The 14,762-nt window shown below is 54.5% G+C and overlaps 5 protein-coding genes across 5 annotated transcripts; 2 read left to right on the forward strand and 3 right to left on the reverse strand.

Annotated features, from left to right (window-relative positions):
- Positions 1 to 977: 977 nt before the first annotated feature.
- GCG54_00014703 (Bromodomain testis-specific protein) lies at positions 978 to 3,910 on the reverse strand (the record flags this gene model as incomplete). Its single annotated transcript, XM_045414526.1, has 3 exons — positions 978 to 1,355; positions 1,406 to 3,701; positions 3,810 to 3,910. The coding sequence occupies 3 exons, from the start codon at positions 3,908 to 3,910 to the stop codon at positions 978 to 980; spliced, it is 2,775 nt and encodes a 924-aa protein (XP_045260648.1).
- Positions 3,911 to 6,792: 2,882 nt separating this feature from the next.
- Positions 6,793 to 8,010, forward strand: GCG54_00014704 (U3 small nucleolar RNA-associated protein 5; the record flags this gene model as incomplete). The annotated part of the gene is made up of 1 exon (XM_045414527.1): positions 6,793 to 8,010. One exon carries the CDS (start codon positions 6,793 to 6,795, stop codon positions 8,008 to 8,010), a length of 1,218 nt encoding a protein of 405 aa, XP_045260649.1.
- A 692-nt stretch (positions 8,011 to 8,702) lies between these two features.
- On the forward strand, positions 8,703 to 9,659 carry GCG54_00014705 (Acetylxylan esterase A; the record flags this gene model as incomplete). Its single annotated transcript, XM_045414528.1, has 1 exon — positions 8,703 to 9,659. The coding sequence occupies one exon, from the start codon at positions 8,703 to 8,705 to the stop codon at positions 9,657 to 9,659; it is 957 nt and encodes a 318-aa protein (XP_045260650.1).
- Positions 9,660 to 12,721: 3,062 nt separating this feature from the next.
- On the reverse strand, positions 12,722 to 13,255 carry GCG54_00014706 (uncharacterized protein; the record flags this gene model as incomplete). Its single annotated transcript, XM_045414529.1, has 1 exon — positions 12,722 to 13,255. The coding sequence occupies one exon, from the start codon at positions 13,253 to 13,255 to the stop codon at positions 12,722 to 12,724; it is 534 nt and encodes a 177-aa protein (XP_045260651.1).
- Positions 13,256 to 13,655: 400 nt separating this feature from the next.
- Positions 13,656 to 14,230, reverse strand: GCG54_00014707 (uncharacterized protein; the record flags this gene model as incomplete). Its single annotated transcript, XM_045414530.1, has 2 exons — positions 13,656 to 14,002; positions 14,065 to 14,230. The coding sequence occupies 2 exons, from the start codon at positions 14,228 to 14,230 to the stop codon at positions 13,656 to 13,658; spliced, it is 513 nt and encodes a 170-aa protein (XP_045260652.1).
- Between the last annotated feature and the right edge of the window lie 532 nt (positions 14,231 to 14,762).

Raw genomic sequence — 14,762 nt, forward strand, 5'->3', positions numbered from 1 at the left:
GCCACGCCCCACAACACCAATCAAAGCTTCGCACCAAACCCCCGGAGCCGAGGAGCCCTCGACCACACATCACCCATTCATTACCTTCTGCCACTCCCCACCACCTGGACACCAACCACAACCAGCAAAAAAAACCATCAACCTGCAGGCAACAACTGCAATTTTTCCTGCTCTCGAAACACACACACACATCCAGCTCATTTTTTCATCACACGGACAGCCTACTCCAGCATCAGCTCTGAACCTCTCGAAAAAGATCCAGAAGCTTCATCAAGCTTCATCCGAGAGACACCCGACCGACTCAAGATAGTCTCGGCCTGGGCGCAACGCTCATATCCGAAGTCCAACTCACCACATCTCACGCGACTCAAGCAGCATCAATCCGATGTCACATCAGTCGATCCAACCTTCCGCTCTCGATCTCGATCCGGGATCACCCAGTCTCAAGACGGAAGTTTCTGCAAGCGCTGACTCAGCTGTAGACCCAAGACGCAGTCGGCATCGTCGATGCCGTTCCATCGGCGAGTACGCGAGTCGTCCGTCCAAGATGAGCAGCATCACAACCTCACTACGACAATGGGATGAAGAGTGTTATTATACATCTTATTCTACAACTCAAACCGCTAGCTCGCCGAATCATGCTGCTAGCAAATAATGTGGATGCTCTCAAAACGCGGCATCCAGTAACACCGCAAATCAACGCCTTTTTCATCTGTCTCCGCAGCCACTCCTCGGGCGCAGACAATCGGCTTCAAATGCGGTACTCGCGAGGTCATGATTTACTGAGGCCGTGTCCAAAACATGAGACCAGCCTCGCTTGCCACCCTCTTGGGCGGATGAGCCCCACGGCGTGGTTGACATGAGCCATGAAGGACGCCAGGCCTTCCAGGCAGGTAGGTTATGCTGGCGTCGCCATCCTCTCTCCCTCCCCTCCTGCAGATTCAACATAAAACGCGTTGCTGATTACGCGCAAGCAATTACTCCTCCTCAGAATCAGAAGACTCGCTGTCTCCATGAATCGGCGCCTCGTCCGCACGACCGGCACTACCTGGTCGCTCGTGACCGTCGTCGGATCCGCCCTTGCTGCCGTACATGTTGCGCAGCCTTTCAAGCTCTGCGATGCGCGCTTCTTGCTCCTGGGCGTTCATCGGCTTATTCTTTTTGGGCTTGCTCGACTTGGACCCGCCTTTCGCAGGCGCGCTGTTCACCGGCGAGGCCTCACGAGCAGATGCTGCTGCCGGGGCCAGGCCTGAGCCAAACGAGGGCAAGGCCTTCTTGCAAAGATCCCACAGCTTGTGCAATGCTTCGTTGGTCAGCTGATCTATCTCCAACTCGAGCTCGCCGCTGCTGTTCTCCTGCAGTCTGTTAGCAAACGGATTCAAGTGCACAGAAAAAGGTTACGCACCGATTGCCCCGTGTCCTTCTTGATGATGTCAATAGCTCTCTCAATGTGAGGACTCTCGAGGTCGTTGATAGCGTTCGCGATTGCATCCTTCTCGGGCTGGGTCATCGAGCGTTGCTTTGGCTTCTTAGGCGCGCCGCCGCCACTCTTCTTTTGAGGAGCGGCCGGGGCAGCCTTCTTGCTGGGAGCACCACTGGCCTTTGGCTTGCTGGGCTTAGGCGGCTTCGCCTTCGCTCCCTTGACAGGCTTCTGAGCCGGCAGACTTTGCTTCTCCTGCAAAATTCGTTGTCTAATGGTCGCAATGACACTCTGTTGGAGATCAATCATCGCGTCGCTCGATGCGTCTGCCGTTGTGTACAGCTGCGTTAGCTGTTCCGTTTCTTCCTTGAGGCGCTTCTCAAGCATTTGAATTGTCTTGTTGGTCGCCGGCTCGGCAGCGGCAGCGGGCGCTTCTTCCTCTTCTTCTTCAGCCTCATCGTCACTGTCGTGGGCTGACCCATCGGAAACAGGCTTTGCAGGGGTGTGCTTGGCGATCCACTGCTCCTTCTTTGACCAAAGATTCCTGAAGATGCTCTCCAGTTCCTGTCCATTCTCGTAGACAGGCTGACCGGGCTGGTTGAATTTGAAGCAGTTCTTGAACACCTGCTTGACGTCGCCCTGGAATTCCTTTGCTGACTGATAGTCAAAGTTCTTCAGCTTGCCCATGATCGTACCAAGGTCCATGGGACGCTTGATGATGGTGAAGTACGTAGGAATTGCCAGAGCAACAGGGTCGACAGGGTGCAGGAAGGCGAAGTTGATCTGCGCGTGCTTCTGGTCCATCAACTCGCTCAAGACCTCGTAACAGAACTGAAGCTCAATGGAGAGTTTCTTCTTGTTGAAGTTTTTGGCCGTGTAATCAGGGTCTCTGTTCTTGGTGGGCTGGATGGCGCGCTTAGGTCGGTCAAGGTCATTCTGTGTCGACGCACGTCGAACCTGAGGCACACCACCAGGCGGGACCGCGTAGGCTTCCGTCTCGGCTTTCGCCGGAGGGCTTGCAGCAGTTACACTAGGCTGTCTGCGGACTGGCGGCGCAGGCGCGGGTGTTCGGGTCTCGGAGTGACGAGAGGGCTTGGGTACTGGCTTCGACTTCGCTGGCTCATCTGAGGGGACCTCCATGACACGGGTCCATGCCAGCCGAACGACATTGAGAGCCGCTGACGTTATCTCGTTGTTAACACCGTTGAACGTGCAAGAGTTTTTGTAAATCAAGCCGAGGTCGTCCTTGAACTTGCGCAGGGAGCTGTACTTGTTGTCGCGCAAGTTGCGCTCAAGCTCGCCGATATCCATGGGATTCTTAACCCGCAAGATGTAGCTGTCGGCTAGACTAGGCCACATCTTGACAACAGCATCCTTGAAGTGACCGCCATGCTTCGTCTTCTTCACGCCAGCTAAAACTTTACGGAATTCGCGTATTTGGTGTGAAGTCAACGGTTGGGGGTCGCGCTCGGTATCGTTCCACAGGGGAAGGGTTTCGAGAGCAGACTCGCCCATAGCCAAATCGCCCTGCGGCTTGACTTCGACAGTGGACTCAGCGGCACGGGCCTCTTGCGAATCGGCATTCGACTCGGTCTTGGCTCGCTTCGGTGCAGGCTCATCAGCGGCGTCTTCTTCTCGCTCGCGAGAAATCTTGCTCGCTGGGGGTGCCTCGGTCATGGGAACGTCGTCATCCTTGGGAGCTGGAGACTTTGCCTTGTCATGGTCAATTGCAAGTTGTGACATGCTTGCAGGGTGAAGATCTACCTCTGGTACTGCAGCAGCCGGCGCAGGTGACGACTCCTCCTTCTTCGCCCCATTGACCTTGTCGTCGTCCTGGCTCATCTCGACGTCTTCCTTGGCATCCGACGCGCTCTTGGCGGGTTCGGATGCCTCAGCCGCCTTCTCCTCCGGCTTCTTGTCCGACTTCTCCTCAGGCTTGGGTTCAGGCGCGTCGGTCATGTCGACATCCTTTGCCGGCTCGGCAGCTGCCGGACTGTCGGACTTGGTCTTCTCCTTCTCCTCATCCTTCTTCTCGTCCTTCGAGTCATCCTTAGATTCGTCTTTCTTTGCGTCGTCTTTCGGTGCGTCGTCGGACTTATCGGCCTTGGGCTCCTTAGGTGACTCATCCGGCTTCGCAGAGCCCTCCTTGGATGCAGCGTCGGCATCCTTGGCGGCGCTCACATCGGTTTCAGCGGGTTCCTTCTTCTCGTCATCGTGCTTGCCGTTGCCATTGACGGTGGGCTCTTCAGACTCGGTGACTTTTTCGGATGGTGAGGCGTGGCTGCGAGAGACATCAGTTCCATTGTTGGGTTCAAGCAACTTTGCGCCATGACGCGCCAAACTCGTATCGAGTGCGACGCGCAAAGACATAGCTCTAAGCATCACTTACCCGTTGGTCTCCGGCTTGCTCTCCTCCTTTGTAGGCGCGAACTCGACTGATTTCTGATCCGAGGTGGCGCGTTCTGACTGAGGTGACGCCATGACTGCCATGTGGTGTTTACGATGAGGATAGAATTATTGTGCGCGACGCAACATCAATGGCGGCGCGCGCAAAATTGGATGAATGGGATGCGACAGGCTAATGGTGATGATGGCCGTGGTTCGAGTGTCGTTGATTGACGACGCGATCGGGTGCGAAAGAGGAAGACAGCGACTCCTCTCAATCGGACGGAAGGCACGATCTCGGGTTCTCGTGACGAGGAAGGCGAGGGTGCGGCGAAGGCGCGATCGCGGGGAAGCTACCGTCGCAAAGGATGGAAGCTTGGGAAGGAGCGTCGCGATCCTGGATCGCGCATGCAACTCGGGCAGGAATGACCGGGATGCGGCTAGCGTGAAAGTCGCGACAACCTCGGGAAGAAGATTCGCGAATGCGCCGGGGATGATTGCAAAGGCGCAGGTAATTATGCGACTGTGCAGATCGATGATGCTTGAATGCGGCGACCTGATGAGGCGGTGGTGGTGGATTGGTTAATCCGGCCGATTTGCGACGCGCCCAGTAAACGGAAGGTGCAGTGTCCGTAGGCTTTTTTTGGCGATGCGATACGGTTCGGGTGGGTGGAGGGACCTGGGCGGAGGAAATCGCGTGCACGTCAGTGGTTTTTGGCCGAGATGGCGGCGCGTGCTATTTATGAGAAAGAGAGAATTGGGGGTGGTCCCCGGACAGCCGGTTATCTGGCCTTATCGGGGGCAGCGCAATCACGCAGTGCTTCAGTCTTCAGAAGGGGTGCGGCCTGAAAACAGTGGCAGAAATAAAGAACAGTGGCGTAGCGTTGGGCAGGAAGGACCTGTGCAATGAGAGGCAGGAGGCGAGAAGGGGTCAGAGAGGAGAGGTGGTCAGTGCGTCTGGGTGATCGACGACTAGGGGGGAGGAGGAAGAGAGCAGGAGGTCCGAGGGAAGAAAAAAAAGAGGGAAGAAATCGCAATTTTGCGAGAAAATGGTTGGAAGAGCAAGTTGAAGGGGACGCGGGTGACCGGGGGGAGGGGCCCGGAGGGTGACATAAAAATGCATATTTATGCACAGAGTGGAGGCACTAGCCAATGAGGAGGCATCCTGCAGCCCGGATGAGGACTAAAGGCGCGAGGCTGGGAAATGTGACGGGGATGGGGGCGTGGAACGGGATGGATATGAATGTGTGATGCGAAGCGGGAAGCCGAAACAGAGTGAGAGAACAAGAAGGAAAGAGAGGGAAACCGCACTCACCTCGAAGTGAATCGGGCTGGTTTGGGAGCGATGGAGTTGCTCCTCCACTGAAGTGTTGGAAAAGAGATCTAGACGCACAGCCAAAGATGCAGTCAGTAAACAGGCCAGCTGCGAGATGTGGCTGATGATGAAGGTGTAAGTGCGGTGAGGCTGGTGCCGCGGTGCAGTGCGGTGAGAGGTGAACATGAAGTGGACCAGCCAGCGCAGCGAATGCCAACGCGCCAGATTCCAGTCAGGAAGCGATATCAATCAGCGGCCAGAGAAAACAGGAGACGCGAGTTCCATGGCATGTTTGTCATTTTCAGAGTGTACATAATGATAGAATGTTCTGTGTAAGGTACAGGCTAAGATTGGCGGTAAGGCCAACACCAACACTGTCCGTCGCAAGGAAAGAGAAAAAGAAGTAGGATGGCGGTGATGCAGCTGATGCAAACGCGAGGAAGGAGTGACGCGACATGGCTGCTGCTGCATTGCGCAACGCAACGGATGCGACAGAAACAAAAATCGGTACGTACCGGAAGGATGAGGAAGCAGCTGGTTGGCAGCGAGTCTGGAACGGAGCGCAGTCGAGGACTGTGAGTGGCTGGCGTTCGACGGTCTCGTGACAGATCAGATGACTGCGAGCTTCGTGGAATTTTCCAGGACTTTTTCGCATCAAAAGGCGCGAATTTTAGGAATCGGGGCCACTTCTTATTTGTAGGAACCCGCCAAGTCGCGCTGACCCCTGCGGGAGCTTGACGGTCTACCCTGGCAAGGGTAATAGACAGGGATGAAAGCACCGGTTTGACCCAATCACCGTGTCGGACGACGCTAAAGCGGGGCCTGATGAGACAAATACGGCATAGCACCTAGAGACGGCTTCACGCCTGCCTGAGCAGCGCGTCGTCCAATGAAAAGCTTCCCTAGTTCTGATTGTGGGTAGTTGTGCCCCGTGAGCCAATCAGACCTGCGTTTGGTTGAGGTCCTTCTTGAGGACCGGCCTGCTCTGCCCGGCCTGAGGCTTGAACACTTCCGCGTTTTCGCGAATGGCTTCCAGCAGATTTTTAGGCTCTGCGCACAGCCACCGCGTCGCAGTTCAACTCGCGTTTGAGGCTCAACAGGCTTGCACCATCCATTGCCATGGAGAGCAGACCTGTCAATCATTTGATGGAAAAGCCATGAGTAAGGGATGGTCGCCATGGAGCAGTACACCATTATGGATAGCATGAGGGGAATTGTTTTGGATGAACGGGGCAGGATGCGCGCGTAGCATTATGGAGCTTGATAGAAAGTCATGAAGGTCGCAGGTGAGAGCAAGTTGGGAAGGATGACATGTGCAGAGGTCCGGTTCCGCCACGTGATGAATCTTCTGTCCGTGCATCTACCTGGACCCTGAGAGTCGGCCAAACCCTTCTCCTTCTCCCGACCGTGGACTGAAATGGGGTCCGCCTTACATAAGCTTGCATTCGTAGGTCGGCAGGTACGATCGACCAGGTCCCTTACGTCAGCATCCCCCGCGGGCGGTCATCCGCGCCAGACGAAAAAAAAAATTGGCGACCGGCAGAAAAAAAGTTCTGGTTCGTCGCTGTCGTTGCTGGAGGCGTGAGGGTCCCCCCAAAAATCAACAATTTTCCTACCTTCTTCCACCAATCCCAAGATACCCCCCCTCCCTTCCGACCGAACAATCGCCATAATGTCTGCGAAGAGAAGGTCGTCCGGCAAGTTCGCGCCGCCGGTCGTCAAGCCCTCGATCCGAGCTCCCAAGACGACAATCGACGAGAGCAGAGCTGCCGTTTCCGCGACAGACTCGCTACAAGCCGCCGTCAAGGGCGACGCCGAACCAATCGAGATCTCGTCCGACGAGGACAGCGAGGAGGATGCCTCCGACGAGGAGATGGAGTCGCCCGACGCCGGGGCCGAAGCGAAGGAACCCGTGAACGGAGCTGAACAAGAGACCGCCGAGAACCAAGCACAAAAGACGGATGCCGCCGCCGCAGAGTCGGACGACGAGGCCGGATCGCCCAGCTTCGGCGAGCTCCTGCGCGGCACGATCGACGTCCCCGCCATCCTCGCCCAACAAGAAGCTTCCAAGGAAGTCGTCTCCAGCTCCTCAAGAAAGAACCTTGCCGCGCCGTCCCTATCATCCCTGAGCACCGTCCTCACCCAAGCCCTCAAGACCGAAGACAACGACCTGCTCGAGTCCTGCCTGCAGGTCAACCAGGTCGCGACCATCCAGCAGACGATCGAGCGCCTCGACAGCAGCCTCGCCGGCATCCTCCTCACCAAGCTCGCCGCGCGCTTCCACAGGCGGCCCGGCCGCGCGGGCAGCCTCATGGTCTGGGTGAAGTGGACCCTCGTCTCGCATGGCGGCGCCCTGGCCGTGCAGCCCAAGGTTCTCGAGCGTTTACTCGCGCTGCAAAAGGTCCTCAACGAGCGCTCGCGCGGCCTGCCTAGTTTGCTGGCGCTCAAGGGCAAGCTTGACATGCTGGAGGCGCAGATGAGCATCCGCAAGGAGCGGACGCGCAGGAGCCGCCACGCACGTCACGACGACGACGACGACGAAGATGACGATGAGGATGAGGAGGACTTGAAGGAGAAGGAGGCCGCCATCTACATCGAGGGCGAGACCACGGGCGCCGAGACCAACGGCACGGAGATGGCGCTGCTGGGAGACGAGGACGATGATGAGGTCCCCACGACGAACGGCTTCATTGGCGACTCGGATGAGGACGACGATGATGAGGAGCCCGCGGTGGAGGACGACATGAGCGATGCGGAGGAGGTCGATGACGACGAGGAGGTTGACTACGACGATGTTGAGGAGTCTGATGACGATGACGACAGCGATGCGGAGGCCGCGCCGCCGGCCAAGGTTCAGAAAACTGCTTCTTCTTTCGCGAAGAGAAAATGAGAAGGGTGTCGCGATGCATAGAGGAGGGGGGTAGAACGGCACATAGACTTGGCTCGGTCGACAATTGACATAATATTGTGCAATAGGGCGAAAAAGCTGGTTGTAGGAGTTTCGGTAAATCAATTGGTTATCTGGTGAACTGTTTGTAGACAATGAGTTTCGAGTGATGTTTGCGTGACTGTTTGCACTTCACCCCTTGGCAACCGAAGACACCTCCTTGCCTTGAGGAAACCCCAATTGAGTCCTCAGCAAACTGTTCTACCAACACCTCCCCATGACGTCCCATCTCCGATGTTGGTCTCTGCGCGCCTGCAAGTCCGCCGTGTTTCCGGTCTGCCACACCGATATCCCGGCTCACCGGATCCAAAGAGTCTCCACATTCCCGTTTTGGGACACGGAGGCACCAACCTCCATGGTCCAGATCCACCGGCGATCCCCTCTACAACCACGTTCCCGCCAACCAGGCGCGCAAAATGCAACCTCAATCAACTCAATTGGCCTTCTGACCAGTGAGGGGAACCTGAGATCATGATCTTGGAGAAGCTTGTCGATATTTTAGCGCGGCCGGGGTAGCTCTCACCAACATAAAATGCGTCTTCAGCCCCCGTCTTCTCACCTTCATCTCGGTGCTCTCCTGGCCTCCTCACTTTGGCTCTGAATTCCTTCAAAGTGCCCCTCTCAGAAACCACAAGATGCGCTCAATCCTCCTCACCTGGGCCGCCGCCCTCCCCCTCGCAACAGCAGCATCCCTCCAACAAATAACCTCCTTCGGCCCCAATCCAACCAACGTCTCCTTCTACCTCTACGTCCCCGACTCCCTCATCCCCAGCGCGCCCCTCCTCGTCTTCCCACACTGGTGCCACGGCACTGCCCAGGATGCCTTCAACAACAAGCCCTGGCGCTCCCTCGCGGACACCCTCGGCTTCGTCACAATCTACCCGTCCACGCCCTGGACCGCCGACTACTGCTGGGACGTCTCCTCCCCGCAGACGCTCTCCCACGACGGCGGCGGCGACTCCCTCGGCATCGTGAGCATGGTCCGCTGGACGCTCGAAAACTACGACGTCGACCCGGACCGCGTCTTCGCGCTGGGCACGAGCTCAGGGGCCATGATGACGAACGTGCTGGTCGGGGCGTACCCCGATGTGTTTGCGGCCGGCGCGGCGTTTGCGGGGGTGCCGTTTGGGTGCTATGCCGCGGACGGGTATGATGTCTGGTCTGATGATTGTGCGAGCGGGCGGATTACGCATACCGGGGAGGAGTGGGCGGAGATAGTGAGAGCGGCGTATCCGGGTTACGAGGGCCCGAGGCCGAAGATGCAGGTGTTGCATGGGGATGTGGATAATGTGCTGAATGTGACGAACTTTTATGAAGAGATCAAGATGTGGACTACGGTGCTAGGTGTTAGTCAGACGCCGACGGAGGTTGTAGAGAATGATCCTGTTGCAAACTGGACGAAGAGTGTTTATGGAACGAGGGGGCTATTTGAGTCGTTTTTGGCGCATGGGGTTGATCACAATATCCCGGATCAGCCTGATGAAGTCATTCGGTTCTTTGATCTAGACTGTGTTGATGAGGAGTGCTTTTCGAGGAAGAGCTTGCCGGTGCCTGGGTCTTGTAGGAAGAGGCGAAATGGTTGGAGAAGATAAATCCAGAATACCCTCGCACAAGAAGAAGATAAGACAGATTTGACAACAATCACAAAACCTAGATGACTCTGATTGGGTAAATAGATAGCACCTGTTGGCCGAACGGCTACTTGTGGTTGACAGATGTATTTCATCACTTCCCAATAAGGCCGCGAACGTCAAGCTGATAATAGTAACACACGCATGTCAAGTGTCTTTGGCCAAGCCGCGCCACGAGGACATGATGCCGATTCTCCAGCATCATTTGAACATTTATATTGGGTATCGACAAGCACGATCCGGCCAAAAGACAACTTCGTAGATTGTCCAAGTGACTGACGGTTTTCCTAAATCATGTATGGGAGGCTTTCCTCACTTGGTAAAGTATTGATCACCAGATATCCATCTGAGGCAAGTTTCTGCAGCCTTAAAAATCCTTATCTCGGCCAGGTAGCTACCTTGCCGGTGGACAGTATTGAAGAACGGATTCAAACCGACGATTTTGTCTAAGTAGTGCTATAATAGTTCCATTCTCATCAAGAGTTTACGGTGATCAACGTCGTATGTTTTCACCTCTGCTACTAAATGGTCCATCTCACGAGTTTTTTTTGCTTCTTTCAGCGATTGAAACCTTGTGAATCTGTCTCGCGGAACTTGTTGGACCGGGCTGCCCTTCGCAGAGGATTTCACCTGTACACTCACTGAGATGCGTTTCTGCAGGCGTTTGTTGATAGCCCGACCCGACTGCCGCCTTCGTAAAATTTCTGCATGCTTTAATTGACGAAGCTATTGAGGGTATCCAAACGTTGAAAATGCCTATGGTAGCTTAGCAAACTCATCGCACATATTAACGACATCCTCTTGTTTTCCTTGTTGACCTTTTTTATCCTTTGGTGCACATGTTTAGGGGATTGACTGTCAAATGAGAGTAGTGCGTGACCCTGTCATATGTGGCTTTTTCACTAGAAAGGCTAACCGAGGCACCTCATCATGAGTTCTTAATCATGCCATCCGTAACAGAAGAGATTGTTAAACAGCTATACTAGCTTGACGACACGAGTTCCTCCCATAATTCCTAAATCATTACGCAATGCAAAATCATGGAGAAGTGAAGGATGTGAAGACCAAGAAGGGCATCCAATATACTCATCCTCTTCCTTTGGCTCTCTCTCAAGCATCTCCTGAATATTCTCGCCAGTATGAGCCGAAACGTGTCCGAGGGCTCGCAGATTAGACCAGAGTTGCCTGAGCTGCCGGTTGGTTTTGAAGAACGCATTGGTGAAGGTGGATCCTCGGCATCGAACCTTGATCCACTCACCGAGACGTGAACTTATCGTCGAGTAATTGGATGTCCAGCCGAAATTTTCGGTACTAAATTGCCAAATATTGTTTGACTGTCCCGGTTGAACGAGCCGTATCCACAGCTTTTGTTCCCTCCAAGTATGTTGTTTGAACGTGAAAACGACATAATCCATTTCCAACACCACGCCTTCCATGTCGTAGCAAAGCTTGAGATAGGTCTCCTCCAAAGACAAATCGGGGGCTGCCTTTCCGATATGTTCCGTTGCGGCAAGGTGTGCATACCGCTCAAGTAAGTCTCCGACTATTTCGGCATGGGGAAACAACAACCGAATCAACCCATCTTTGTCATTGGAGCCAGCGAAGTCGAGCTTCTCCTTGCAGAGCTCTTTGACAGCTTTCAGAGTGCTACTCAAACTTGAATGCAAGTCTGCAAGCGGAATAATTTTGTTTCGATACACGTTTCTCCGCGAAGTATAACGTTTAGAGTCGCTCGCCTTTACCTCACCAATAACTATTTGAGGGCAAGCGGCAACGAGTTGAAAAGAATTCTGGGTCCCGAAAACGGGGCGTAAAATCAGGTAGGTCAGGTTTGTCGGGTACAAGCTCGAGTTGTACACGAATAACTGCTCGCTTCCCAGAAAGTCCAGCTCGTCCAGTAAGTGGCTTGAAAAGATGTATACCCGATACATACTGTGGGGCCGAATTCTAAAGATATGATACTGGTTATGTTTGCCGATGCGGGCTGGCTGTGACTTGATGGGCATATACTGCGCGACGTTGAGGTATAGCGCCCCTGTATGGCTGCAGACTTGGTCTTCAAACTTTTCTGGTCTAAAACCCCAACTATTGTCGAGCCGGTATGTTTCGAATGTGTACCATTCTGGCACCTGCTTTCTATCAAGTTCCATGGCTCTAATTAGTTGTACGGACTCATAGCCTATAAGGTCTGAGCCCCGGAAAACGCGGCGCCACTCCTCTTGTGATCCCCATTCTGGAACCCAAGATGGACACCCATTGCGAGCTTTCGTTGCACGGGCTGCATAGAGAATTTGGTCCCAACCAAAATTCAAAAGGCAGTGAGCAAATATGCCGATGAAGACGTGTTGACACGATAAAGAGTAGTCTGCTTGTAGCTCACGGTTTCGTGTATGTGAGCACAAATCCTCTTCAACTCGGGCGATTCCTAACAAGCCGAAAACGCGATCGCGGGAGTCTGTTGCTTCAGCCTTGGAAGTCATCCCCAGAAGGCGTGTAATGTTCTTCTCAGGCTGATCAGCTCGACACATATGCCCGAACCATTCTGCAGCGCTATCGCTCCATGCCAGAGAAGTGGACGAATCCGAAATTTGGGTCGCCGTTGAACCGTCAGCCCAAACGTCGATATCCCCTATCCGGACCAAGACCTGGCAGGGCAGCAGAAGCTCTTGGATCACCCATACGCGGGAAAAGTATCGTCGTTCAAGCAAACTTGTGAGAGTCAAGGGTAACTTTGGTTGTTGATGTTCGGAGAAACTCGGCACTACCAATCCTGATTCAAGGTCGCGCAGTGGATGGCGGCGGGCATGCCTCCCATTCAACGGTGTAACAATGTCAGACCCAAGATAGGCGATGACGCGGGTACATCCAGAGTAGATCCGGCTCATATTAGCGACTTGCTGACTTCTTTCGGGCACATCTGCCTGGTTGATACAGACAGCGTCGACCCATACCATACGGATCCCCCGCCATGGCCGCATGAACTGAAGCATTTCCCAGCAATTCTTCGTTTGGAAGAAGACGTCTCAGAAAGGACCGACGTATATTGGGCAGCATAGAGTAGTATCGTCGTCTTCTCCACCCCAAAGGTAGGAAACAGCTTCATATTCGGGGCAGTCGTCCAGTTCGTAAATTTCCAAGTCCAGATGTACCGGGAACTCGTGAGACTCAGAATGGGTCAGCACGGCCAACCGTATATCTGTATGTTTGAGCGTTTGTGAATAGATGGTTGATGAACCTGGTGTGGCGGCAGTGGTAGTTGTTGCCAGGTCTGGCACCGTTTGATCGGGGGCTGAAGGGACCCGCGCCTTGGGGTTACCGCCAGTCAGGCAGTCTCCTTCGTTGCAGCTCTTGGCATTGTTGCAATAAGGTACGGAGCGAGGCCACCATAGATTCATTGAGCCGGAACGCTCATCTTCGGGGATAGTAAGAATCGAAGATGCATTCGTGGGCATCAAGGCAGCTAGATCAGGTGAATAGTCGCAGGTGCGACACTCTGGCAGCCCATTCTTAATCTCGACTTGGGGACTCAGGCAGCCCGCGTGGTGCCAGCGAGACATGATAAAGGAGCAGGTAAACCTCAACAGGTAGATGTCCTTACAGGCCTTCTAAAATTGCGAGTGTGATTCCTGTCAAGGAAAGCCCTCGAAGACATCAGCGCCTGAGATTGATTGTGTAGGTAGGCAGTGCATTTTAGGCGGGCAACTCTCCCATTGGCCAGAGGAGTAATGCATATCACACCATGCCAGGCTGCCAGAGCTATCACGTGCGATATACAGAAAGCTGCCAGCAACTTTGGAGCCGGGCATGCGAGGCAACACGACGTGTATAGGCAAAATCAATCACAGCAACTCTTTTCCATTGGTAATAATTAAGTCGAAGTCCCATCTCCAGCATTATGGTTCACCCTTCACTTCCTCTTTTGTCATGGTATTGTCCGTCCGCCAGTCATACATCCCTTTACGGGGCAGTAGCCTTGACAGAGGTGGTTGTGAAAGAAGCACAGCCCTGGCCCTGGGCAGAGACAGTAACCTGAGCCGCGTTGTCGTGGCCGTTCAAGCAAGCACCGCCAGAGGCAACGAGCTGGTTGCCCGACTGAGAGACAAACTCAATGCCGCGAGCAGCGCAGTCCTCAGCGCGGATCGCAGTGCCGTTGAAGCCGACGCAGACCTCCTTGTTAACGAGATCAGGACGGAAGCCGGCGGTGAAAGAGCGCTGGACAAGAAGGACGTTGTTGCCGTTCCTGGTGGAGGGGGTGATCTGTCTGTCGGCGGCAGTGTTGACGCAGGCAGCGTTGACGATCTCGCCTAAGTGATGTGTTAAGGACAAACATCTTGCCAAGAGTTCAATTGAGTCTGTGTTAACTTACCGTTGTTGCGGAAGGTGAGGCACTCGTTTCCGGGCACGCCACCCTGCTCCTTGAAGACGAGGGTCTGCCTGCCCTTCTGAACAGTCTGGCGCTTGGACAGGTCCTCGGTGGGCATGGCCGCGACGGCGGTGGCGAGAGCAAGAGACAGAACGGCGGAGAACTTCATGTTTGCGGCTGAAGATGGAAAATCGAAGAATCGAATATAGTGATTTAAAGTTGAAACAAGAAAGAAGGACCAGCCAAAACGAAGAGAAGGTTGTCAAAGTTGGAAGTAGAGTGAGCGAATGGGATGAGTCTCAAAACGAATGTCTCGGGTTGAGGGAGGCGTCGAGGCGCCCTTTAAATCCATCCCGTCAAAGATGGGAGGGATGAGTCGCTCTCGCCAAAGAGAGAAGATTAAGCTTGATGCGACATGAGGCGCCGCTCATCTTCCCAAACTCCCCACACAAACTTGCGACCTTAAGCGGTGACTGCTAATGTTCGTTGAGCCAGGTGAGGTGCAGGCGGCCCTAGTCCAAACAGGAGTCCAGGAGATGGCCGAACTTCTGTGACCTGTGTCAGCTTTTTCTTCGTCGCTTAACCGGCGGACAGGGGTGCTCGAGCGTATTTTTTTAAGCTCATTGCGCCCAAGTTGGGTGGCGCCCCCACCACGACGATTCGCTGAAACGTCTCAAGGTCGGTCGGTTACAGGGTTGCGC

Source organism: Colletotrichum gloeosporioides (assembly GCF_011800055.1).
Source record: "Colletotrichum gloeosporioides strain Lc1 chromosome Unknown consensus_66, whole genome shotgun sequence".
NCBI classification, from domain to species: Eukaryota; Fungi; Ascomycota; class Sordariomycetes; order Glomerellales; family Glomerellaceae; genus Colletotrichum; species Colletotrichum gloeosporioides.